Below are 23,622 nucleotides of genomic sequence, written 5' to 3' on the forward strand. Positions count from 1 at the left end.
GCGCTGGCTGAGGAGGGGAGACGAGACGGTCCTCCTCTCACCCACGGATCGGATCGGATCGAGGCCGCCAGCCCTCCTGCTCCAGGTGTGCGACAAGGAGAATCGCTGGGCGCAACTGCCCTGCCGGCGAACGAGTGGAGAACGGAGACGGCGGCTATTTTCCTCCTTCCTGGGCAAAACGCACGGAGAGTGCGCCGTGTTTTTTCTGAGGCAGCAAATCCTGCTCCGTATCCCAGGCTGGCGTGCGTGTGGAAAGAGATGCACACGCGAGTGCCGTCTGTCCGTCCGTGCCACGGGAGGATCTTTGCAACCAGAGATGCTGCCTCTGTGGGGGGAAATGAGGTCCTCCGTGCTCCTGCGGCTCTTTGTGGCGCTGTATCGCCAATTCCCTGAGGATAACGACATCTCAATCCATTTTAGGGGGAGCTGGAAAAGCAGCTTCTGCAGGCCAATCCCATCCTCGAAGCTTTCGGGAATGCCAAAACCGTCAAGAACGATAATTCCTCGCGATTTGTAAGTTGCCAAGTCCGAGGCACGGGGAATGTTCGGGGTTGTCGTCGGGGCTCACGGAACCGAACCGGCGTGCAGCCCTCTGACTCTGCCCCGCTGGGAGTGCGCTTATTTTATTTAACGAATTCTTAGCGTATGTGTGATGGGGAACAAAAAGAGGATTTGATTTCCATGTGTGCGGCCACAATTTTTCCCTGTTCCCTGCCAGAGCCAGCCCTTCTGACTCCTCCGGGGAAACCTGGGATGATTTTTGCTGGGGGAGGGAGGGGCTGTGGGGGGGCACGCTGGCCCTTAGCCCAGAGCGACCTGTCCCAGGGCCTCCTGGGAGGAAGGAGGGACACCGGGGGGGGGGGGGGGTACAAGGCATGGAGGGTCCCTTCTTTGGAGGTAGCCGGCCGGGGCTGGAACCGTGTGGTCTTTCTGGTGTTTTGGCCTGCCGCTCCCATCGCCTCTCGCCATTTGCTCCTCTCCGTGGGGCTGATGGGAGTTGTGGCTCTCCAGAGTTTTGGCCTACAAGTTGCCGTAAAGGCAGCCAGGGGCTTCCCAGCTTTTGCAGGCGGGAATGTGAGGCTGCAAAGCAGTGGAAGCGGAAGATGTCGATTGCGGCGTGTGCCGCACCCACTTTGAATCCCCGCTGATCCCTGCCAATTCCTCTCTGGCTCTTCTGCAAAACTGGGGCGCCTGGCGATGCGCAGAGCGTCCTGACAGGCAGGCGATGTTTGGAAGCCGCGCCAAGGTCTTCTCCTCTCCTTATTGACAGGGTAAATTTATCCGCATCAACTTTGACGTGACGGGCTACATTGTCGGAGCGAACATAGAAACCTGTATCCTTTTCTGCTCGTGGGACAGAATTTGATGGAGCGCAAGGAGGAGAGCGAAGGCACGGGAAGGAAGGGGTGCGGGGGATCCGTGGGAGCGTGGCGGCCCTCCTCCGGCTTGTCCAGGGTGCAGGCTGCCCCTGTTTGTTCCCGGCTTCGGGAGAGCTGGGCAGAGCAGAAAAGCGAGCGAGCCCTGGCCTCGGCCCGGCCTGCCAGCGCCGCATGCACGCGAACGCTCTTGCTGGGGCGCGTCCCCTGCGGCGGAGCCGGGGACTGGGCAGCCGTCTTCCCGTGCTCTCCTCCTCGCGTGGGAGAGGTCCAGGGAGCAACATCTGCCTGGCTGGCTGGCACAGCTCCCCGCTGAGAAGGCGCCCGTCGGGGCAACAGGCCAGCGGCGATGGGGGTGCGAGGAGAGGCGGTCCGGGGCTGATGTCCCGGACTTCAGTCCCATCGTCCCTAGCGAATGGCCATGCTGGCTGAGGAGGATGGGAGCAGTAGCCCTCCAGCATGGGTCCCGGGGGGGGGGAGCTGGCCCCTGCAGGGGCACTCTGTGCCTCGCGGCTGGTCTAGGCTCCGTGGGGGGCAGCCGTGCTGCCCTGGTCTCTGCTGGGCATCCTGCCTTGTGTCGCGGGATGTGAGCTGGATGCCCCCTCCGTGCCTCGGGCACGGCCAAGGAAAGCAGCGCAATCGCTTCCAGTAAGTCGGGCTTCGTGCAAGAATGGTTGCCAACAGCTGCTGCCTTTCTTTGGGTTGTGTTTGTGCAAAAGCACTTTGTTTAAACAGAGAAACAAACATGCGGAGAAATTCCTCCCCTGCATAAATAGCAAAGGCGAACGAGCGGAGTCTTAAGCAGAAAGAATTCTGTCGTGCTGGAGAGAAGACAAGACATGAGCTCAGTGCGGATGGAACATCTCCCTTGTTTAGGAGGGCTGAGGAAATTGGGGGCAAGATGCCAGACGAGGAGGCATTTCAGGGGAGTGTACGTGGACTCGCAGAATTCAGAAACGGTCTCCATCCCCCAAAAGTGAGGGCGAGCTGGAAGCCAGACGCGGGGCTGCCTCACACATCCGGCTAGTTCGTTTTAGCCCCGCCGAGCGGTTTGCGGATGGTGGGAATTGCAGTCTGGTGCATCCTCAGGTCTCCCAGCCGGGGAAGCTGGTTCAGCATTGCCTTCGTGGGGAGCAGGAAGCCTGAGCAAACCCTGAGATGCCGCCGCCTCTGTGTTTGGACGGTGCACTTGGCTGGTGCCGAGATTCACTCTCGGAGAATCCTGGCTTGTTCTGCATGAACCAGAGATCATGGTTTAAAACAAACTTAGGTTAGCTCAAGCACGCCAACTTCATACAATAACCAGTATAGCCCGAAGTGCCTGATCCTGCCTAGTCTTGGAAGCTAAGCAGGGCCAGGCCTGGTTCGAACCTGGATGGGCGACTCGAGTCCTGGGGATTGGACCGGAGGGCCCGCTAGGCCCCTTCCGACTGTGAGAGTCTATGCGAAAGACACAAACATTCATATAGGATTAAAGCCATTTAAAAGCCGGGAAGAGGCCGCAGGGCAGGGAGCAGAGACACGGAGGGGGACCGCACCTGCGTGCCGGTTTGCTTGCGGCTTAACAAATGCCAACAGACTTGCTGGAAAAGTCCCGTGCCATTCGGCAAGCCCGAGAAGAGAGGACCTTCCACATATTTTACTACCTGCTTGCCGGAGCCAATGAGCAAATGAAGAGTGAGTGGCGGGCTGCCCTGCCCCCTCGCCTGGGCAGCTGGGGAGGGCCGGGGGGAAGCCGGCCCCCACGCTCCTCTGGGGTCAGTGCGGGGCAGCGGTGGGAGACCGTTCCCGAGGGGAGTGTTGCTCGGCCTGGCGTGCGGATGCTCGGTGGCGAAACTGCCAGGAGCAGGATGTGAACCAGCCCCGGCTGCTGGAACAAGCCGGAGATCAGACCTCTGAGTCACCGGGGCGGCCTGGATCCCTCAACCCAAACATGTCTTGGGAATGGAGCGTGTGCGCCAGAGCTCTTGTCTGGGGCTGCCACCCTTCATTCCTTTCTCGGGGGGCATCTGGGTAGGTTGTGGGTGGCGGCACCGCCTTCCAGAGGCTTCTGGCGCGGTCTCCTGATTCTCTGCGGTTTCGCATCAGCCCCGCATTTGCACTTCCGCCTTCCGCCTTCGTCAGGAGTCCTTTCGATGGGCTGCTTCTTCCTGCCGGTAGTTCGGCATATCTTAAAGTATTGGGGATTCTAATGCCAACTCGCACCCCTTCCTCTGGTCCTGATGCAGCTTTCCGCATGGCAGCGAAAGGGTGGGGCGGTTGCCCCGCTGGGGGGCTCCGGCGACCCCTGGCCGGCCGCTGTGGGAAGCGGGGTGCCGGCCCAGAGGGAGCTGTTCTGAGTGCAGAGATGCTCCTCTCTCACATTCCCTGCGCAGGATCTGACCCTCCCTGCCCACGGCTCCTCATTATGGCAGCTGAAAAACCCAGGGGAGCCCGGCCCAGAAATGCCCACAGCTCGCTCGCCCTGGCCTCGAGGCAGCACTCTCCCGTGAGGTGGCCCATTTTGGGACGCAGCGATCCTCGGGCCGAGAAGACGGGGTCCAGTAGCGATAAGAGTGGAACCCCCCGTCCGAGTGCATCTGCTCTGAGTCTCCGGCCGAGCAAGCCGGCGTGGGCCCGTGTGGGCTCCCCGTGGGACCATCCCCTGTGCAGGCGGTTTTCTGTTTGGCCGGTGCCGGCCGGCCTGGGCTGACTCGCCTCTCCCGCAGGTGACCTGCTGCTCGAAGGCTTCAGCAACTACACCTTCCTGTCCAACGGCTACGTGCCCATCCCCTCGCAGCAGGACGACGAAATGTTCCAGGAGACCCTGGAAGCGATGAGCATCATGGGCTTCACTGAGGAAGAGCAAACCGGTAAGCAGAGCGAAGGGATGCGGCACTGGGGACTCCGCCCACGGCTGGTCCTCGCCCGGGGCAGGGTGGGTGGCCCTCGCCGTCGCCCGCCTGCCCGCTCGCTCGCTCGCTCGTCGCCTGGCTGGCTGGCTTCCTCCTCGGTTGCTCCAGGACCTGCCTAAACACGGGGGCTTAGCCCCCGTCAAGCCCCGTTTCACTTCAGTGGGTCTGCTCTGAGCAGCACTTTTGGTTTTTAACACGCCAGCAGCGCTCTAACCATTACTCTGCATTGCAAAGTATTTATTTATTTAGGGTATTTATATGCCATCCTTTGCAAAAGCCTCAGGACGGCTTACAAAGATAAAATACAAATATCACCAAACATAAATAAATTATCGACCCACTCTGGCTGCGGTTAAAATATGATAAAAAATACAATAGTAAAACTTATTAAAATGTTGATCAAATAAAAAGGTCTTAACCTGGCGCCGAAAAACATATGACGGCGCCAGGCGGACCTCTCTGGGAAGCGCATTCCATAGGCGGGGAGCCACCACAGAGAAGGCCCTGCTCCAGGTGCTCTGTCTCCTAACATCTTTCACGGAGGATTCCCGGTATATCGCAGTCATCACCATCCATCACCCGCATTGTCACAAAAACAGCCCCGGCTACAATCCAGCATCCCCACCCATCTTATAACGAGCAGTGATCTCAGGCTGCCAAGTTGGGGAGGCTGGATGGGGGCCATTCTGCTGGGCAGCCTCTGCCAAGGCCCGGAGCTGGCCCAGGGCTGCCCGCCAGCAACAAATGACCACGTAAAGCGAGGACTGGCTACGGAGCTGCGACTGCCTCAGGCCCACCTTGGTTTGCGTCGTGCCAACAGCTTTTCCTGCTGAAAAAAGACACTGAGCGGCTCTTTAGAAACAGCCAGGGGTTGCAGCCAGGGACAGATTCCGCCATTCCACAAATGCTCCACAAATGCGCCTATTTCAAAGGGTAGCCAGTAGAGTTTGCGGATGGCCGCTCTCGTCTTTCATTTGACCCCAGGTCCACTCTGGATTTTGGAATCCCTACTGGGGTACAGAACGTCAAGTCAGGATTGGCCCACTGAGCTTAATGCCGCTCCTTATGGGTCTCCTAGGAGCAGAGCATGAAAGCAAGGAGTGTGGGCAGGGGGCAGCGTGCACCCCCCTCCCCCCCCCCCCCCCTTTTTGAGAGTCTCTCTCTCTCTCCTGTTCTCACAGCCATGCTGAAAGTCGTCTCGTCGGTTCTCCAGCTCGGCAACATCGTCTTCAAGAAAGAGCGAAACACCGACCAGGCGTCGATGCCGGACAACACAGGTAGGCCGGCCAGCGGTGGGCAATTCAAAGGGATTTCTCTCCGTGTGGTGAGCTTGTCCTGTCCAAACGAACATGTGCATGTTGCCAGGAGTTCTGGGCACATGGCTGGCCTGCAGACACTCGTGTATCCCCCCGGAAGAGTTAGTTTGCTGTAGGAAACGCTTGCCAGTGCCTCAAGCGGAGAGAAAGATGCCATGCAAACTGACATTTTGATCCGCTTTATTCCAGCTGCACAGAAGGTGTGTCACCTTATGGGTATCAACGTGACCGATTTCACACGGTCCATCCTGACCCCGAGGATCAAGGTTGGGCGGGACGTAGTCCAGAAAGCCCAGACCAAAGAGCAGGTAACGACTCCCCCTTTCGCGCCCCCAAGTCCTGCCTGCCGTCCTGGCTGCGGATGTTGCCCTGCCAGGTGTCCCGGTTTGACCGTTCCTTTCCTTCACGGGGACGTGCTGTTCTCCCCAGGCTGATTTTGCCGTCGAAGCCTTGGCCAAAGCGACGTACGAGCGCCTCTTCCGCTGGATCCTGAGCCGCGTGAACAAAGCCCTGGACAAGACCAAGCGGCAGGGCGCCTCGTTCCTGGGGATCCTGGACATCGCTGGGTTCGAGATTTTCGAGGTGGGTCCCTTTGGCTCGGCTCAGGGCTGCTTCCGGACACGGCGTGCGTAATGCACTCCATGCGCTCCAGTATCTTCCTCTTGCTAGCCCCCGTCTTCTTTCCTGCCGGGGAAAATCTAGTAAAGAGGAGGAGGAGGAGGAGGAGATACAGGAGACCTTTCAAGTGCTTGCAGAGGCTTGCTCTCCCTGGAAGCACCCGGGGCGAGCGGGAGCTGCTCTTCAGAGGCGCCCCTTTCCTCACGTGCCCCAGGAGGGGAGGCGCGACCTCATGGGGCCCGTGTCTGTCGGGACCCTGCTCCCTGGCTTCGCTGCGGCTGGGACCGGCCGGCCCCGGGTGCCGGGTCCCAGGCTCACGGAGCGGGCCCGCGTCTCCTTCCCCGCCCCTTCCAGGTGAACTCGTTCGAGCAGCTCTGCATCAACTACACCAACGAGAAGCTGCAGCAGCTCTTCAACCACACCATGTTCATCCTGGAGCAGGAGGAGTACCAGAGGGAGGGCATCGAGTGGAACTTCATCGACTTCGGGCTGGACCTGCAGCCCTGCATCGAGCTCATCGAGAGACCGGTGAGCGGCCCCCGGCAGCCCCCCCCGGCCTCTCGCCGGGCGCCCGCACACGCTCCGCGCGCATCGGGGTTTGTTCTCAGACTCCCAAGGGTGGCTGATGACGCTGAACGCCCCGGGATAAAAGCTCGCGCACCGATGTTCGGCCACCAAACACGGCCGGCTGCCTTGCGCACCCCGTTACCGGGGGGGGGGGGGCGCTCTGTGTGCGCAGAGCCCCAGGCCCGGCGAGTCCGGTCTGGAGCTCCCCTCTGCCCATGGAACTGGATGGCCTCGTCGCCAGGAGCCTGGCCCTGGGGGCTTCTGCATGTGCCCTGAGCACGCTGCCCCCTCTGCTCTTCCTTGGGCGCTCTCAGTGTCCAGGGCCACCGCTGCCTGGCATGGGGTCTGGGGAGCGGCCGAGCGAGAGCCGGGGGCCTGGCGGCGAGAGTGCGGGCCGGGGCTGGTCAGTCACTGCGTGTCCAGCTGGGGCCCGTCGCTCACTCTCAGCCAGCCCTGCCTCACAGGGTTCTTGTCGTGAGGACGGAATGAGGCTACGTAATACCGCTCTTCCTTTCACGTTCCCCGGGGACTGGCCGTGCCGAGAAGGGCCCCCTGCCGGGGCGCCTCAAGATACCCTGTCGTTTGCCCTTCTAGACCAACCCTCCTGGCGTCTTGGCCCTGCTGGACGAGGAGTGCTGGTTCCCCAAAGCCACCGACACCTCGTTTGTGGAGAAGCTCGGCACGGAGCAGGGCAACCACCCCAAGTTCCAGAAGCAGAAGCAGCTCAAGGACAAAACCGAGTTCTCCATCATCCACTACGCCGGAAAGGTACGGGGCGGGGGAGGGGGCGCGGAGGCGGCAGGCCCTCCCACCATGCCGCCCCTGCCGCCTGCGGGCCCGGCTGGCGTGGCCCGGAGGGGCTCTCCCGCATGGCCCGCAGGGTGGGCTCCCCTGCACTGGCCGCGGTGGGGCCCCTGCGCAGTCCCGGCTGTTGCGCGAGGAGACGCGGCGGCGGCGGCACTCGCCGTGGGTTTGTCTGTCCCGCCAGGTGAACTACAACGCAACCGCCTGGCTGACCAAGAACATGGACCCCCTCAACGATAACGTGACCGCCTTGCTGAATCAGTCCTCCGAGAAGTTCGTGGCGGATCTCTGGAAAGACGGTAGGGCGTGACGCGGTGCGCAGGCACGCTGCAACCCGCCTGAGCCGGGCCGCCGGGGAGCGTGTGTGCATGCCCAGCCCTCCTGGGCACGGGGCTCATCCACACAGAGATCCGCCCAGGCGGGTGCCCCGGATGTGCCGGGTGGCAGCGCCCCTCGCGGGCCACGCTGGCTGGGAACCGGCGGGCGCTCTCGCCCAGCGCACCTGGAGGGCCCCGGACAGGCAGGGCTGGGGCGCTTCTGCACCCCCAGTTTGGAGCTCGCTGCCGCCCTGACCCCTGCCGTGTAACCTTGTCCGTCTCAGAGCTTTTCTGCGCGAGGCCCTTAACCAAATTGCCCTTTGGCGTCATAAACCTCCACGGGTAGGCGGTGGTGCGCGTCCTGCGTGGAACAGCCTTTCCAAGGGGCCTGGAAGGTGGCCGTCCCTGTGGCGCAGGCCGGGGGCGGCTCGGTGGCGCTGGGTGTGACGTGCCGCGCAACCTCTGACACCTTTCAGTCGACCGCATCGTGGGGCTGGACCAGATGGCCAAGATGACCGAGAGCTCACTGCCCAGTGCCTCCAAGACCAAGAAGGGCATGTTCCGGACGGTGGGGCAGCTGTACAAGGAGCAGCTGACCAAGCTCATGACCACCCTGAGGAACACGAACCCCAACTTCGTCCGCTGCATCATCCCGAACCACGAGAAGCGGGTGCGTCGCGCGGGCGAGAGCCGCCGTGTTGCGCGCGGTGCCCCGGGCGGCGTTGCCACCTTTTCCCTGTTTCGCAGGCCGGGAAGCTGGACGCCCACTTGGTGCTGGAGCAGCTGCGGTGCAACGGCGTGCTGGAGGGGATCCGCATCTGCCGCCAGGGCTTCCCCAACAGGATCGTCTTCCAGGAATTCCGGCAGCGGTAAGGCACCTGAAATGCTTCGTGCGTGAGTGTGTGCGCACCCGAGTTGTCAGCGCGAGTTCAGACAGCCGGATGCTTTGGCCACAAGGCACGCGTGCGCATCGCGAGCCTTGGGCCGGCCGGGCAGGGAAGTGGCAGGCCCGTCCTGGGCCTTCCGGGGAGCCGGCTGCACGCCTCCCTCAAGAATCGGGGCAGCATGAACGCTGCGGCAAAGCATCTGAGCGGCCAGCAAACGGAGCAGGCGCCAGGTCTGTGTGCCCAGAGGCCTCCGTGGAAGCTCGGCCTCTCTGCAGGTGCCGGAAGCCCCCAGCGACGTGGCCCCGGTGGCTCCGAGCAGCCATCCCAGAGTGCGGGGGCCGCCCACCGCGCTCCCGGCTGCGCTTCCACCGATGAGGGTGCTCCAGGCAGGACGTGAGTGTGTGTGGGAAGGCCCAGAGGGTAACCAGCGAGTTCAGCACCCAGGTCCCCCGCCATTCAGGGCTTTGGAAGGAAGATCCAGCCCCTTCCTTCTGCCTTCAGGGCAAACAAGAAACTTGTGCAGCCGGGCCCGTGTGTTCAGTCCAGTCCAGTCCACCCAGGCACCCCGCCCGGTGGCAGCAGCTTGGGTCTGCGGCTGATTCCAGGCACCTTTCCAAGACAAACCCACACGGCACACATTGCGGGAATCTCGTTTCGAGGTTACTGGATAAAACTTGAACCCGCCTGGGATCACGCTGCAGACTGTTCAATGCTCTTTTCAACACACTTTTTCCACAGCTATGAAATTCTTGCCGCAAACGCCATTCCGAAAGGATTTATGGATGGGAAGCAAGCATGCATCCTCATGGTGAGCCGAGCCGGTTCCTCGGTCCTGCTTCTTCATGCGCTTCCCTTCACTCTGTTGTCGTGACCTGGCTTTCCGTGCTTTCTTCCCAGCATCTCGAGAATTCTTCAGCCTTCTTCTCTCCTCTTCCCTTCTTTTCGTCTTTCCCTTTGCTTTCCTTTTCTCATCACTGCAGCGTCCTGCTTAACGGACGCTCTCCAGCCACCGTGGTGGTCGCTGGCCGTCTCTTTTAAGCTCATGACATACCCTGGAATTCCTTTGCACCTGCACAATTTTTTGTGTAAATAAATGCACAAAAGCTTGCTAAATGCACAGTGTGATGCTCGGCATCCGGTGGGGATTCCGTGCCTTGAATAATCAGCGGACAAGTCCCAGCTCCGAAGGTGAAGCTTTTCCTGGCCTGCCAGGCAGAGCTGGCGAAACGCTGCCAGCCGGGATCTTGCCAAGGCGCAGCCACGACAAGCACGGTGTCCTGCCAGAGGAAGGTGGCAACCTTGTGATGTTGTCGGAATGGTACAGTGACAGGTGGCCTCTCCTCCCCACCCTCAGATCAAAGCCCTGGAGCTTGATCCCAACCTGTATAGGATTGGCCAGAGCAAGATCTTCTTCCGAACGGGTGTCTTGGCTCACCTGGAGGAGGAGAGAGACCTGAAGATCACCGACATCATCATTGCCTTCCAGGCGCAGAGCCGAGGCTACCTGGCAAGGAAGTAAGCCCACCTCCCAGGAAGCGGCTGGCAGCAAAGGCCCGGCCTGCAGCGGGGTGGGGGACACAGTCGGAGCCCCTCCGACACGCTGCTCCCGGGGTGCTCTGCTCCAGCTATCCAGCCACAGCTCGCCTCGGAGAGAGGCCGGGTGCCCTGGGCAAGGGCACTGGCAAACAGGTGCAGAGTCCTGAGCAGCTCGTGCAAGAAAGCCAAGCTGCACCACCCAGGGGATAATCCGGAGAGCGTCCGCAAGGCCCGGGCATCGCTCCTGCCTCAGCTCTGGGTCAGGGCAAGCGGCATGTTTGTGTTTGCAAAGAAAGGTCTCCAGTTCGGCCTTCCCCGGCCTGATGCTCTCCCGGAAGCGTGGGACGGCCTCCACCGTCGTTCCCGGCCAGCACGGCAGTCGTGGCTGGCACGCCCGGGAGGCAGGACAGAGCCTCCACTCCCTGGCAGCTGCCTGGCCGAGGCCCATCCTCCCGGTACCTGGGAGGAAGGGAAGGAAAAGGCCTCTGGGCGGCCAAGGGAGCCCCTGCCGTTCCGCGGGCTCCGGCCACGTGCACGGGGCAGCGGGGGCAGTGGCCCCGCCACGCGAGAGCTGCAGTGAGTGGCCTTGCATGTGGAGCGGCGAAGGGTTGATCCTCTCCTCGGGGCCGCTCTGGTCGCGTGCTCCACCCCCCCGAGGTTCCCCGACCCAGGTTTTGCAAAAAGCAGGTGCCAGAGGTCCTTCGGGAGGCCCGGGAGCGCTGCGTCTTGCCCTGTGCTGCTGCCCGTGGGCCGGGGAGCCTTTCCTTGCACAGGCACGGCAGTCGCTTCGGGTTTCTTTGCGCAGGGCCTTTGCCAAGCGGCAGCAGCAATTAACCGCCATGAAGGTCATCCAGAGGAACTGTGCCGCCTACCTGAAGCTGAGGAACTGGCAGTGGTGGAGGCTTTTCACCAAAGTAAGTGCCCTGCGGGGCCACCAGGACGGCCTGCCCTGTGGGAGCCGGACCGGATTTTAAGAGCAGGTGGGGCGCCCTTCCTTCGGAGCCGCTGCGTCGGGGGAGACGTGGGGCAGGGCCTTCTTGGTGGCTGCTCCTGAGCTGCGCAGCCCCCTGCTGCAGGAGATTCGCTGCGGGGACCTGCCGGGGGCTCCGTGGCAGCTCAGGCGGGGGCTCCGGCCCCTCCCCACGCTTTGCCGCAGCGCACCTTGCCGACACACCTTGCCCGGGCCGAGGTCGTTCCCTGCCCTGTGCCCTTGGCCCTTGTATTTGAGCGAGAGACACGGGCCCCGAGCCCCAGTCTTGGCGGGAGCAGCACGTTCGGTAAGCACCGAGCCCCGGACAGTGCGAGGAGTCACTCCCGCCCTCGCCCGCAGGTCAAGCCGCTGCTGCAGGTCACCCGGCAAGAGGAGGAGATGCAGGCGAAGGAGGAGGAGCTGAAGCTGATCAAGGAGCGGCAGGTCAAGGCCGAGAGCGAGGTCAAGGAGCTGGAGCAGAAGCACCAGCAGGTGAGGGGGGCGTGAGGCTCAGCCTCCAGGCCCTCCCTGTGCCTCGGGGACAAAGCCCACGCTCCCTGACTGGGTTGATTTGCGCCCGCTTGGTGCCGGGGAGGGGCAGGACGGGGACGGGCCCAGCGGCCACCTGCAGCTCGCGGGAGCGACGCGCATCCCGTTGGACACGGCCCCAGCTGGAGGTCCAGTCCGGTCCGGGCGCCCTGGGCACGCGGGGTGGGCCGGGTTGCTGCCAGCGCTGACTCTGCAGCGGCCGCGGTGCCTCTCGCCCTCATCCAGCTGTTGGAGGAGAAGAACCTGCTGCAGGAGCAGCTTCAGGCTGAGACGGAGCTGTACGCGGAGGCAGAGGAGATGCGGATCCGCCTGACCGCCAAGAAGCAGGAGCTGGAGGAGATTCTGCACGAGATGGAGGCCCGGGTCGAGGAGGAGGAGGAGCGCAGCGTGCAGCTGCAGGCTGAGAAGAAGAAGCTGCAGCAGCAGATGCTGGTACTGCCTTCGGCCGGTCCCTGGCGGGTCCAGAGGATGGCCTCCGGGGCAGAAAGGCCCCCCAGGTCTTCTGAAGCGGGGAGACCCGCTGCTGCTTCGGGCTCGGGGTGCGGGGAGAGCCGAGTTGGGCATTAGGTCTGAGGTGCCACGGGAGTCGCCCGTGCACAGGACGCATGAGGGGGGCCGAGCAGGGCCACAGCCCCCGGCCTCTCCGGGGTGATCATCCCCGAAGCCCGCAGCTCCCCGTTTGTTCCGCCAAAAGGATCTTGAGGATCAGCTGGAAGAAGAAGAAGCGGCGAGGCAAAAGCTGCAGCTGGAGAAAGTCACCGCAGAGGCCAAGATCAAGAAGATGGAGGACGACATTCTAATGATGGACGACCAGAACAACAAGCTCACCAAGGTGGGTGCAGAGCCCCCTTCTTGGCCCCCCACGTGCTCCGAGAGAAGCTTCTCAGAGGTGCCTCTGACTGTTCAGTGAACAGCCGAAGCCTCCTCGCCCCACTGCACAGCCAGCCTGTGGGGCAAAGCGCCTCCCTGAGCCAAGCGCTGGGGGGCCGTTGAAGCCAGGGGGGCCACCCGGGAGAGGAGCGGGGGTGGGACCCGGCGCCCCTCGCGTCCGGCCGCCTCCGTGGATCCGGGCCTCGGAAGGCCGACTGCTGGGCGCGTCCCGGGGGCGCCTTGGCGTGGGCTGTCCGTGTGAACGCGGCGCCTTCGGCTTCGGGACCGGCCGGTCGTCCTCCCTTCTCCCCAGGAAAGGAAGCTGCTCGAAGAGCGGATCAGCGACCTGACGACCAACCTGGCGGAGGAGGAGGAGAAGGCCAAGAACCTGACCAAGCTGAAGAACAAGCACGAGTCGATGATCTCGGAGCTGGAGGTGCGCCTGAAGAAGGAGGAGAAGTGCCGGCAGGAGCTGGAGAAGATGAAGCGGAAGCTGGAGGGCGACTCGAGCGACCTGCTCGAGCAGATCGCCGACCTCCAGGCCCAGATCGCAGAACTGAAGATGCAGCTGGCCAAGAAGGAGGAGGAGCTGCAGGCTGCCCTGGCCAGGTGGGTGGCCCCCGGGGCTCCGGCTGCGCGGGGAAGGGCTGTGGTGCCCCCCACGCAACCCTGGCTTTGCGGGCTGGAAGCGCCTCCGGCCCAGCCTGTCTTGAGGCCCCATCACACCCCAAGCCATGCCCTGGAGAAGCAGAACGACGCCCCCCGTGGCAGCTCCACGGCCCCCGGTGCCGTTCCTGCCGCCCCCTGCGTGTCGCAGCCCAGCGGCAGGGGCCCTTCCTGGGCACCCCCAAGTGTCCCTGGCCGCCCGGCCCGGCCTGGCCCGCCCGGCCCCCCTCCCCCGCTTGTCGGCCCCCATTCGCCCGCAGCGGCCAGCCCCACGCGCCTCGGTGTGTGACCCCCCCATCCCCCCGCAGGCTGGAGGACGAGATGGGCCAGAAGAACAATGCCCTGAAGAAGATCCGCGAGCTGGAGGCCCACATCTCGGACCTGCAGGAGGACCTGGACTCGGAGCGGGCCGCGCGCAACAAGGCCGAGAAGCAGAAGCGGGACCTGGGCGAGGAGCTGGAGGCGCTCAAGACGGAGCTGGAGGACACGCTGGACAGCACCGCCACCCAGCAGGAGCTCAGGTGCCTGCCAGGGGCACTTGCGGGGGCCTGCTTGCTCGCCAGGGGGCGCCCGGGGGGAGTGAGCCGGGACCCTCCGGGTGCCACCTCGCCCTCATCCCGAGCGCTGCTTCCGTTTATGGCCACTGTGGCGGCACACAGCCCCCGCCCCCAGATCCGCCAGAATCCCCTCCTGGACCGAAGCGGAGTCGATTCCGTCTCCCGAGGGATTTTGCTCAATCCGGGTGAGGCGGGTGTGAGTCCCTGGGGCTCCAGTGGGGTGCGTGCGCATGGAGCCTCTTAGCACCCCGTCTGGATCCTCCTCTTGTATCGGACGGGGGCCTCCATGCAGCCCCCCAAACACCCTTTCTCTGGGTCCAGCTAAACCCCTCCTGCGGCACGACTCCTCCTCGCCCGATTTGAGGAGCTGGGAGTGGGGGTGGCTCCGCCCCTCACTCCCGCTGCTGTCGGGTCTCAGGGCCAAGAGGGAGCAGGAGGTGACCATCCTGAAGAGGGCTCTGGAGGAGGAGACGCGGACGCACGAAGCCCAGCTGCAGGAGGTGCGGCAGAGGCACACGCAGGCCGTGGAGGAGCTGACCGAGCAGCTGGAGCAGTGCAAGCGGGTAAGGGGCGGGGGTGCCCCCTGGGTCGGCTGAGCGGGCCTGGGCTAGGGCTCCTCCGTGGGCCGGGCCGGGCCGGGGCCTCACCGACCGCCCCCTGCCCTCCCAGGCCAAAGGCAACCTGGACAAGGCCAAGCAGACCCTGGAGAAGGACAACGCGGACCTGAGCAGTGAGGTCCGGGCGCTCGGCCAGGCCAAGCAGGAGGTGGAGTACAAGAAGAAGAAGCTGGAGGCGCAGCTGCAGGAGCTGCAGTCGCGCTTTGCCGACGGGGAGCGCGTCCGGACGGAGCTCGGCGAGAAAGTCCACAAGCTGCAGGTGACGCGCGGGGGGCCCCCTTCCCGCACGGCTCCCGTCTCCTCTGGCGTGCCTCGGCCATCCGGCCATCTCGGTGGGGGCCGCGGGCCGGTGCCCGGGCCGGGCTTTTCCTCAGTCGGCCGCAGGAGGGCCGGGCGCTCCGGGCAGCGCCGCCTGCAGGGCAAGGCCACCCGGCAGCGCCCTTTCCCATAGCCAAGGGCCTGCCGTGCTGCTTGCTCGCAAGGGAGCCTCACGCAGCAAAGGACCCTTCGTGGCTTCTCGTTCCGCGCTGCTGGGAGCCACCGCTCCGTAGCGGCACGGCAGGCCCGGTGCCTCGGGCGAACCTCTGTGCCTGCCCTGCAGGGCAGCCCGGCAGAGGCGCCTCCACGGTTAGTGCCCGAGCACCGCTGACCCCCGCCACTGCCAGGCCCCTTGCGGAGCCCCCTCTGCGGCTGCCGGAGGCCCAGTCCCTTGCCGGCCCACCTGACCCACACGCGGCTTGTGTGCTGCCCCTGCCCAACCCTTCCAGGCCGAGGCGGAGAACATGGCGGGGCTGCTGAGCGAGGCGGAGACCAAGGGCATCAAGCTCACGAAGGACGTGGCCACGCTGGGCTCGCAGCTGCAGGACACGCAGGTAGGCGGCGGTCCACGGGCGCGCAGGGGGCTCGGCCCGGGCAGGCCTCCCTCTGACCGCCTGCCCGCCTGCCGCTAGGAGCTGCTGCAGGAGGAAACGCGGCAGAAGCTCAACCTATCCACGAAGCTGCGCCAGATGGAGGACGAGCGGAACAGCCTGCAGGACCAGCTGGAGGAGGAGGCCGAGGCCAAGCAGAACCTGGAGCGGCACATCTCGACGCTGAACGTGCAGGTCGCGTGGCCACGCCGACGGGTGGCGGGGCCCCGGGCAGCCCTGCGGCGGTGGGGGGGCTCATCCCGCTGGGTGTCGTGGGAATCGGTCCCGGGGAAGGGTGGATCGCGCGCACCTCGCCTGCGCTCTCGCACGGGGCACGCTCAGCCAGTCCGCCCCCGCTGAGGCCCTGCGCTCGCGTCTCTCGGGCGGACGTTGGGTGCCCCGTCGGTTCACGCTTCTCTGAATCCAACCTTAGCTCTCCGACTCCAAGCGGAAGCTCCAGGAGTACGTCGGCACCATCGAAAACATGGAGGAAGGCAAGAAGAGGCTCCAGAAGGAAATCGAGGGCCTCACGCAGCAGTTCGAGGAGAAGGCCGCTTCGTACGACAAGCTGGAGAAAACCAAGAACCGGCTGCAGCAGGAGCTGGACGACCTGGTGGTGGACCTGGACAACCAGCGCCAGCTGGTTTCCAACCTGGAGAAGAAGCAGAAGAAGTTCGACCAGGCAAGCCTTCCCTCCGCGGGCCGGACTGGCCGAGATGCCCGTCAGCCCAGGGCCCCCGGCAGCGTGGGTGGGGCTGGGAGTCCGGTGCGCCAACCGCAGAGAGGTTCGGATCGCAATCCCGAATCCCCTTTCTGAATTTTGATGGCGAGATTTAATCCCAACTGTTGAGACCTGGACATCTCGTCCGTCCAGAATCTGCTGCGGGAGATGCTGAACGGGAAAATGGCAAAACTACGCCTTTGAGGTGGCTGATCGATAAGGTGCTAACAAATGTTTTCAGCCATGTATAAAGGTCCTCAGAGTTCCCCAAAAGCTCAAACACAGTCCAGTAAAACAACAGAGGCGAACAAATTGCTGGAAAATGTCGCACACCCCCTTTTTGGAGCAGAACTTTCCCACTGGGTCTTTGAAAATCCTTCCTAGGCTGAATCTTTTGAAGACGGAAAATGCATTCCTTTTATTTATGACGATTTGTATGGTGGCTACTGTTCTTCGCAGATGCTAGCGGAGGAGAAGAACATCTCCTCCAAATACGCCGACGAAAGGGACCGCGCAGAGGCGGAGGCCCGCGAGAAGGAGACGAAGGCGCTTTCGCTGGCCCGTGCCTTGGAAGAAGCGCTGGAAGCCAAGGAGGAGCTCGAGCGGGCCAACAAGCTGCTGAAGGCGGAGATGGAAGACCTCGTGAGCTCCAAGGACGACGTCGGCAAGAACGTAGGTCTCCCGGCCTCTCCCAGTCCTTGTGAAGTTACCTGACTTGACGGAGAAGCTGCAGCTACACCGTCACCCCCCACCCCCCCCACGCTTTCTCCCCCTTTGGAGGTTTTCCGCTGAAAGGGGGCGCTCTGGGTTGTTGCGGAAGAGCCTCGGCTTTAGGGTGCTCCGGGCCCTTGGTCCCCTGCCCCTCCCGTCACGCCGTCCCCCTGTCCCTCCTTTCTGGGAAGGTCCACGACCTGGAGAAGTCCAAGCGGGCATTGGAGCAGCAGGTGGAGGAGATGAAGACGCAGCTGGAGGAGCTGGAGGACGAGCTGCAGGCAGCCGAGGACGCCAAGCTGCGGCTGGAGGTGAACACGCAGGCCCTGAAGGGCCAGTTCGAGAGGGACCTGCAAGCCAGAGACGAGCAGAACGAGGAGAAGAGGCGCCAGCTGCAGAAGCAGGTACGGCGTGTTCGCCACGGCCCCAAGGGGCCCCGTCCCCGCGGCGCTTGCGCGGGAGCTCCCAAACGTGCCTGCGGCGGCGGTGGTCCAGGTGGCCAGGGGCGCCTGGGCCTCCAGCCGCCGAGCAAGGAAGCGGCGCCGGCTGTGCGTGCCGCTGTGCCCCGGGGCCGCCCCTGACCGCTGCCTTCCCCTCGCCAGCTGCACGAGCTGGAAGTGGAGCTGGAGGACGAGCGCAAGCAGCGGGGCCTCGCATCCGCCGCCAAGAAGAAGCTGGAGGTGGACCTCAAGGACCTGGAGGGGCAGGTGGACTCCTCCAACAAAGGCCGGGAGGAGGCCGTCAAGCAGCTGCGGAAGCTACAGGTGGGTGGCACGCGGCCCCTGGCCCGGGGCCGTTCGCGGCTCCCGTGGCCCTCTGCCCCACACCGCCCCGGGGCTTCAGAGGGGCGCACGAGCCCCAGAACAGCTGTGGTCTCCCGCCGGAGGGCGGCAGGGGGGCTCGTGGACTGCTGCCGCTCCATGGAAGAACCCGTGTGCCTGGCATTGTGCCAGCGGCCACTCCTGCGGCTCTGCTTGCCCGTGGAGCTGAGACCTTCGGCAGGCAAAGCGGGGGCTCTTCCATGGAGCTGCCCCTCCCCTCCCCTCCCCTCCCCTCCCCTCCCATCCCCTGCCGTTCGGTTCCTGGGCTGGCCCTGAGTTCTCACATGATGGAAGCTGGTCTCCCTGCGGCCCGGCACCCTGCCTGCAGGCGCCTACCATGCCCCTGAGTGGTTCGGACTCGCCCTCTCCCAGAAATCCCCCCTTTGGGATGACGCAGCTGTTAGTAAGCCGAGCGCTCCGTCCGTGTGGGTCCAGAGGCTGGTGAGATCCTGGCCCAGGCTTGTGTCCTCCTAACTGCCTGAACCCGCAGGCCCAGATGAAGGACTTCCAGCGCGAACTGGACGATGCTCGGGCAGCGCGGGAAGAGGTCTTTGCCACGGCTCGAGAAAACGAGAAGAAGGCCAAGAACCTGGAGGCAGAGCTGATGCAGCTGCAGGAGGTAAAGCTGCGGGAAACCCGGAGGCCCCAGGAACAGTGGCGCAGCCCGGAGCCCGCGGGACTCTACGCACGGCCCCAGCGTCCTCCTTCCCTTGCCCTGTGGCGGGAACCGCTGGCTGTCCGGCACTGCTAGGCTACCAGCCCCGCCCCGTGGTGGCCAGCGGGGGACCTCCGGAGGCTCTGGAGGCCACCACCCCCGCCCGTTCCATCGGGAGTCCTCATTCCACCCGTGGCCCAGTGGAAATTCCTTTGTGGCTCCGAAGGCGGCGAGCCATGTGGCTGCGTGTGAAAACGGGCCAGGCAGCCGAGGGGCCCCCCGCGCCCTCCCAGCCTCTCCTGCCCTGCCCTGCCCTGGCCTGGCCTGCGTGGATGGGGGCAGCCCTCCACCCTCTTGAAGGACAGGCCAGGGGGACGTCACGACGGGGGCACCGTGTCGGCAGCGCGAACCCCTGTGGGCGACTCCCATGCGCGGACGGGGAACGGGCCAGGCGCAGGCAGCGCGTCCCTGAAGGGGAGCTGCCGAGACCACGCGCAGGCGGCGTGGCGGCCGCTCTCTCTCTCCCGCGGCACCGGCCTGGGGCCTGAAAGGCTTGCTCGGCTCCCTCGCAGGACCTGGCGGCAGCCGAACGGGCTCGAAAGCAGGCGGAGCAGGAGAAGGAGGACCTGGCGGAGGAGCTGGCGAGCTCTGCTGCCGGCAGGTGAGGGCCCGACAGCCGGCCGGGCTTGGTCTTTCGAGCCAGCGACACGGCAGGCGCTTCCTCTGGGCTGGGGGAGGCGTGTGGGGGTTCAAAGGCAGCCCTGCGGCCACAGTGAGGGCGCAGGGGAAGCTGGGGAAGGAACCCGCGGCGTTTCCCGGGGGTGCGCGGGCACCGGTGACCCCGGGGCTCCAGCCCACCCCGCTGCTTCCAGGACGAGCCTTCAGGACGAGAAGCGGCGCTTGGAGGCGCGGATCTCCCAGATGGAGGAGGAGCTAGAGGAGGAGCAGAGCAACCTGGAGGCCATGAGCGACCGCTTCCGGAAGGCCGTGCAGCAGGTGCGCCTGGGACCCGTCCCCGTGGTGGCTTCCCCCAGCTCGCTACGCAGCCCGACGCAGAGGTGGGACGCCACCGTGTCCCCGCATGGGCCGGCGGGGAAGCCTCCTTGGCGCTCGTGGCTCGCGAAAAGAGGGAGGGAAGGGAAATCGCAACCTGCGTGGCAGGGATTTTGAAAATGCCCAGTGGGCCGAGGAACAGCTGGGGGTCACGGTCCTGCTTCTCACGCCACCTGCTGGCCTGCCCGGCCCACACTATGCCCGGGCTTCTCCTTTCCAGTGCCACCCTCGCTTGCCCCTTTCCCCCTTTCTTCTTCTTCCCTTCCTTTTCTCTTTCAAAAACCGCACTAGCGTAACTGGCCAAGTGGCAGATGTGAATGCACAAACTGCCCTTCGCTTCAGCTGCCTCGGGGAGCTGGAGGGCGAGGTGGGAGGGGGCGACGGGAGACCCTTGTAACAGGGAAGGAAGGAAGGAAGGAAGGAAGGAAGGAAGGAAGGAAGGAAGGAAGGAAGCTGGGTGCGGAGGGGTCAGAACTGACCTCGGGGCCGGAACGGCTTCCTCTCCCCTCCCGCCCTGGGGCTCTTGCGACGGTTCCCCTGTGGGTTTCAGTCGGAGCAGCTGAACAACGAGCTGGCCTCGGAGCGGGCGGCCGCCCAGAAGAACGAGAGCGCCCGCCAGCAGCTGGAGAGGCAGAACAAGGAGCTGCGGGCGAAGCTGCAGGAGATGGAGAGCGCCATCAAGTCCAAGCTGAAGGCCACCGTGGCCTCGCTGGAGGCCAAGGTCGCGCAGCTGGAGGAGCAGCTGGAGCAGGAAGCCAGGTACCCGTGCCGTCGGCCGCGCAGGAGAGCCCGGTGGAGGGGGCCCCGGGCACCCTGGCCCAGGCAGGGTGGCCCAGCCCCTCCGGGGTGGCTGGCCGCCTCCATGCCGCCTGCTCACAGCTGGGCGAGCGGCTTCAGCCCGTTTGCTCTCCCGCAGAGAAAAGCAAACGGCGGCAAAAGCTTTGCGCCAGAAGGACAAGAAGCTCAAAGAGGTCCTGCTGCAGGTCGAGGACGAGCGGAAGCAGGCGGAGCAGTACAAGGACCAGGTGGGGGCCTGCTTTGCCCCGGGCGGGGGCGCGCGGACCGTGCCTACCTCGAGGAGTCCCCCGGCAACGCAGCCCAGGGGCCACCAGCGCCTTCTTCCTCCGGAGGGGAGCCTGGGTCGCTCGCGCCAACAGCCTTCCCTGGAACGGGGGCCACGCTGCCGGTGGCAGGGCAGCCTGGCTCTCTCGGGACATGGGCCTGCCCTCCCTGCCGGGGAGGCACGACGCCCACCTTGCCCGGCTCTGTGCAGCTCCTCTCCAGCGCACGGCTCTCCGCCTTGGCCCCGTGTTATCCTCGCGCGCTTCGGGGAAGCATGGGGGTCGAGCCGAGTTGCGCTCCCGCCCCGATTCCAGCACTTCGCTGTCTCCGTGGGGAGCCCTCCCACGGACCGCCCCCCCACGAGCACCCTGCGGTCTTCCTGCAGGCGGACAAGGCCAGCAGCCGCGTCAAGCAGCTGAAGAGGCAGCTGGAGGAGGCCGAGGAGGAGTCGCAGCGCATGAACGCCAGCCGCAGGAAGCTGCAGCGGGAGCTGGATGAGGCCACGGAGAGCAGCGAGGCCATGGGCCGCGAGGTGGCTGCCCTGAAGAGCAAGCTCAGGTGCTTTCCGCCGCGGGCCGCCCGCCTCCGTAGCCACGCGGGAAGGCGGCTGGACGGCCGCCCACACGGGTCGCGGGCCGCCCCTCAGTGAGCAGGGGGGCAGGCTGGCCAGGGTGTGCTCTCAGGCTGCCGGGGGGCACCGTGGGGGCAGGCGGGGTCCAGCCCCGGGGAGGGGCCGGAGGGGGCAGGCCCGCCACCCATGGCGGCCCCAGCTCAGCCCCAGGAGGTTGTGCAGCGCCCGCTCGCCAACACCCTGAGCTCCTCTCGGCGTGCCTGGGCTTCGTCGGCTCTCGGTGGCCGAAACAAAATCGGGACAGCAGCGAGTGGGAACCGTTGCGGGAGCTGCAGACCAGCAGCACAACATGAACCAGTGAGCAGCCCCGGGGCTCTCCAGGGCCTGAACCCGGCCGAGGGTCAAGCGGCGAGAGCAGGGAAGGGTGGGCGTCTGAAGTCGTGAGGGCTGACTTGCCTGCAACCTCAAAGTGGAGGAGGAGGAGGAGGAGGCAGGCTGAGCTGGGCGCACAGATGTGGGAGGAGGTGCTGAGCGGCCCCTGAAGCCACCTCTGGATCTCTCCAGTCCACTCTTGACAGGCCTTCAGCTCCCGTTTCCTTTTATAACATTCATGTGCAGCCTTAAAGCTGCTGGTGCTTGAGGTGGGGGGTGGCGGCCGCCGCTCTGCCCACGATGGTCCCCCACTCGACGTGGTTCCGGCTCCCAGAGGCTGCAGAGCGCCGATCTCGGCCCGGGGCACTTGCCAGGAGGTGGCAAGGATGCCGAACTCCCAGCGACCCCTGCCACCCCCCAGGCCAGGATGCCTGCACACCCCTCAGCCGGGATCCTGTGACCCCAGCTCGCGCCTGGCTGCAGGTGCTTGGTGCGTCCCGGCACTCACAGTTGCACCTCCGGGGGCCCAGGTGACGCGCACGGTGCGCTGGCCGTGCCTCTCGTGCCCCCGCAGCTCGGCCAGGACGGCGGTCTGTGGGTTCGGCGCCCTGTGCAGGGGCGCAAAATCCCAGTAAGAGCCTGCGGGTGGACTTTGGGCCAAACTTGCTCGACCTGGGCTGGGAAAGACACCGGAGCACAGCAGAGACTCTCGCACAGAGCCTCGGGAAACGGACGCGCACGCGGCACAGCCGGCCCCCGGGTATCTTTGCAGCGGCCCTGGCCACCCCCTGCCCCTCCCTGAATTCAGGCAGAGCGCGGCTGCCTGCAGTGCCTCTGCACGCACGCTCTGCTCCCCGGCCTGCACTGCTGCAACGGGGGAGCCGGGAAGGGCTCGGCCCCGGGGAGAGCCCTCGCTCGCCAGACGGACCCTGCCCTCCTCCGCGTGGCGTCCTCCAGAGGTGGCTGGACGGCGCCCGTGATCCCCATGCGGCCAGAGATATTCCTGCACGCCTGGCCTTTGGCTGCCCGCGCATCTTCTGGGGCGCAGCGGGAGGGGGGGCGGTGGAGGTCCGCAGTTGGGCATCATCGTGCGCCTGAGGCCGGCGGAGCGAGCCCACCTGGCCTTAACCGCGTGGGATGCTTCTTCTTTCAGAGGGAACCCAGAGCCTTCGCAGTGACTGAGCAGGTACCACGCCTCCCCCGTAGCGGCCTGCCTGTTTGCCAAGACGCCCCCGGCTCCCTCTTTCTCCCAGGCAAACCCGTGCGAGATCCCGCAAACTGTGAAGGCTTGGATAGCGTGATGCCTTGTTCCAAAAGAGACAAATATTACAGAAGCTGCTTCCTCACTTCTCTTCCCCCCCGTTCCGACCAGTCTTGGAATCCGCGTCCCCCCTTCTCCTCCTCCGATCACCGGAGCGTCCAGCCTACGCTTTCCCCCCGCTTAGGCCAGACTCATGCTAACCTTTGTGGTCACGAGGGAAGTCGTTTGTTGCGTGTGCACAAAGACGTACACCTAATCCCGCACGGCAGCACGAGGATGGCGAGTGCGCATTCTGGTCCTGGGTTGCCTCGCGGAAGGAATTTGCCCGTGGGGGAATCTGGCGTGCACCGCCGAAACGGAGCAGCGCCAGGCGGGGGTGTGGATGGATTTGGCCCCAACAGGAAGCGCCCAGCTCTGCCGCCGGGGCTAGTTAGAGAGGCATCGTCCTCTCGCTTGCTCCCCCGTTGCAGCACAGCCGCTTGCGGGGGCGGACACCCCAGCACACCGGGCTCCTGCTCAGCCTTTCCCCACGGCCCACAAAAGCCACTCGCCCGAGCCACTGACGCACTCACACTCTGTAATATTTGTAGCGCCTCTTTTGGAGCAGCCCCGTCGCCCGGCCGGCCCTGCCGCTGCAGTTCCACAGGTCCATGGGAAGCCCACACCGCCCCCCCACCTGGCCAGCCCCCCCCCCTTTGCGACGGGCTGGGCAGCCAGGACGCCTCTCCTGCCCTTCCCTAGGCTTCCCTGCAGGTCTCTGCCCCTCAGGGATGGGGTGCTGCAAGGGAATGCTGAGCTGTGCAGAAAAAGCCGCTCGAGAGGGACTTTTGCAAAATCGCCCGCTTTTCAGTGGAACTTTAGCCCTGTATTAGGGTTAGGGGTGTGCACCAGGGTAGGGTTAGGGTTGCAAAAACGAGGCATCCTGGCATGGTTCTGATGGTTG

The 23,622-nt window shown here is 64.8% G+C and overlaps 1 protein-coding gene across 3 annotated transcripts in view; it reads left to right on the forward strand.

Annotated features, from left to right (window-relative positions):
* Window positions 1-22,660, forward strand: part of MYH11 (myosin heavy chain 11) — a 39,056-nt gene extending 16,396 nt beyond the window's left edge. The window contains exons 7-41 of one of the 3 annotated variants that reach the window (XM_044433505.1): window positions 421-513; window positions 1,271-1,334; window positions 2,955-3,053; window positions 4,085-4,228; window positions 5,452-5,547; window positions 5,776-5,894; window positions 6,016-6,168; window positions 6,559-6,732; window positions 7,366-7,539; window positions 7,760-7,874; window positions 8,369-8,562; window positions 8,640-8,761; window positions 9,518-9,587; window positions 10,134-10,294; window positions 11,121-11,229; window positions 11,646-11,777; window positions 12,060-12,266; window positions 12,529-12,666; window positions 13,018-13,313; window positions 13,679-13,891; window positions 14,346-14,490; window positions 14,597-14,803; window positions 15,312-15,416; window positions 15,495-15,647; window positions 15,886-16,134; window positions 16,633-16,845; window positions 17,076-17,288; window positions 17,487-17,648; window positions 18,196-18,324; window positions 18,933-19,021; window positions 19,233-19,356; window positions 19,964-20,172; window positions 20,330-20,438; window positions 20,861-21,033; window positions 22,572-22,660. In XM_044433505.1, the coding sequence (XP_044289440.1) occupies window positions 421-513; window positions 1,271-1,334; window positions 2,955-3,053; window positions 4,085-4,228; window positions 5,452-5,547; window positions 5,776-5,894; window positions 6,016-6,168; window positions 6,559-6,732; window positions 7,366-7,539; window positions 7,760-7,874; window positions 8,369-8,562; window positions 8,640-8,761; window positions 9,518-9,587; window positions 10,134-10,294; window positions 11,121-11,229; window positions 11,646-11,777; window positions 12,060-12,266; window positions 12,529-12,666; window positions 13,018-13,313; window positions 13,679-13,891; window positions 14,346-14,490; window positions 14,597-14,803; window positions 15,312-15,416; window positions 15,495-15,647; window positions 15,886-16,134; window positions 16,633-16,845; window positions 17,076-17,288; window positions 17,487-17,648; window positions 18,196-18,324; window positions 18,933-19,021; window positions 19,233-19,356; window positions 19,964-20,172; window positions 20,330-20,438; window positions 20,861-21,033; window positions 22,572-22,596 (5,178 nt within the window). In that variant the 3' untranslated portion in view covers window positions 22,597-22,660. The remainder of the gene's footprint in view (window positions 1-420; window positions 514-1,270; window positions 1,335-2,954; window positions 3,054-4,084; window positions 4,229-5,451; window positions 5,548-5,775; window positions 5,895-6,015; window positions 6,169-6,558; window positions 6,733-7,365; window positions 7,540-7,759; window positions 7,875-8,368; window positions 8,563-8,639; window positions 8,762-9,517; window positions 9,588-10,133; window positions 10,295-11,120; window positions 11,230-11,645; window positions 11,778-12,059; window positions 12,267-12,528; window positions 12,667-13,017; window positions 13,314-13,678; window positions 13,892-14,345; window positions 14,491-14,596; window positions 14,804-15,311; window positions 15,417-15,494; window positions 15,648-15,885; window positions 16,135-16,632; window positions 16,846-17,075; window positions 17,289-17,486; window positions 17,649-18,195; window positions 18,325-18,932; window positions 19,022-19,232; window positions 19,357-19,963; window positions 20,173-20,329; window positions 20,439-20,860; window positions 21,034-22,571) is intronic. The other 2 variants (XM_044433507.1, XM_044433508.1) reach the window with 2 other exon arrangements.
* Window positions 22,661-23,622: the final 962 nt, after the last annotated feature.

This window comes from Varanus komodoensis, unplaced genomic scaffold (assembly GCF_004798865.1).
Source record: "Varanus komodoensis strain SLA01 unplaced genomic scaffold, ASM479886v1 scaffold26, whole genome shotgun sequence".
NCBI classification, from domain to species: Eukaryota; Metazoa; Chordata; class Lepidosauria; order Squamata; family Varanidae; genus Varanus; species Varanus komodoensis.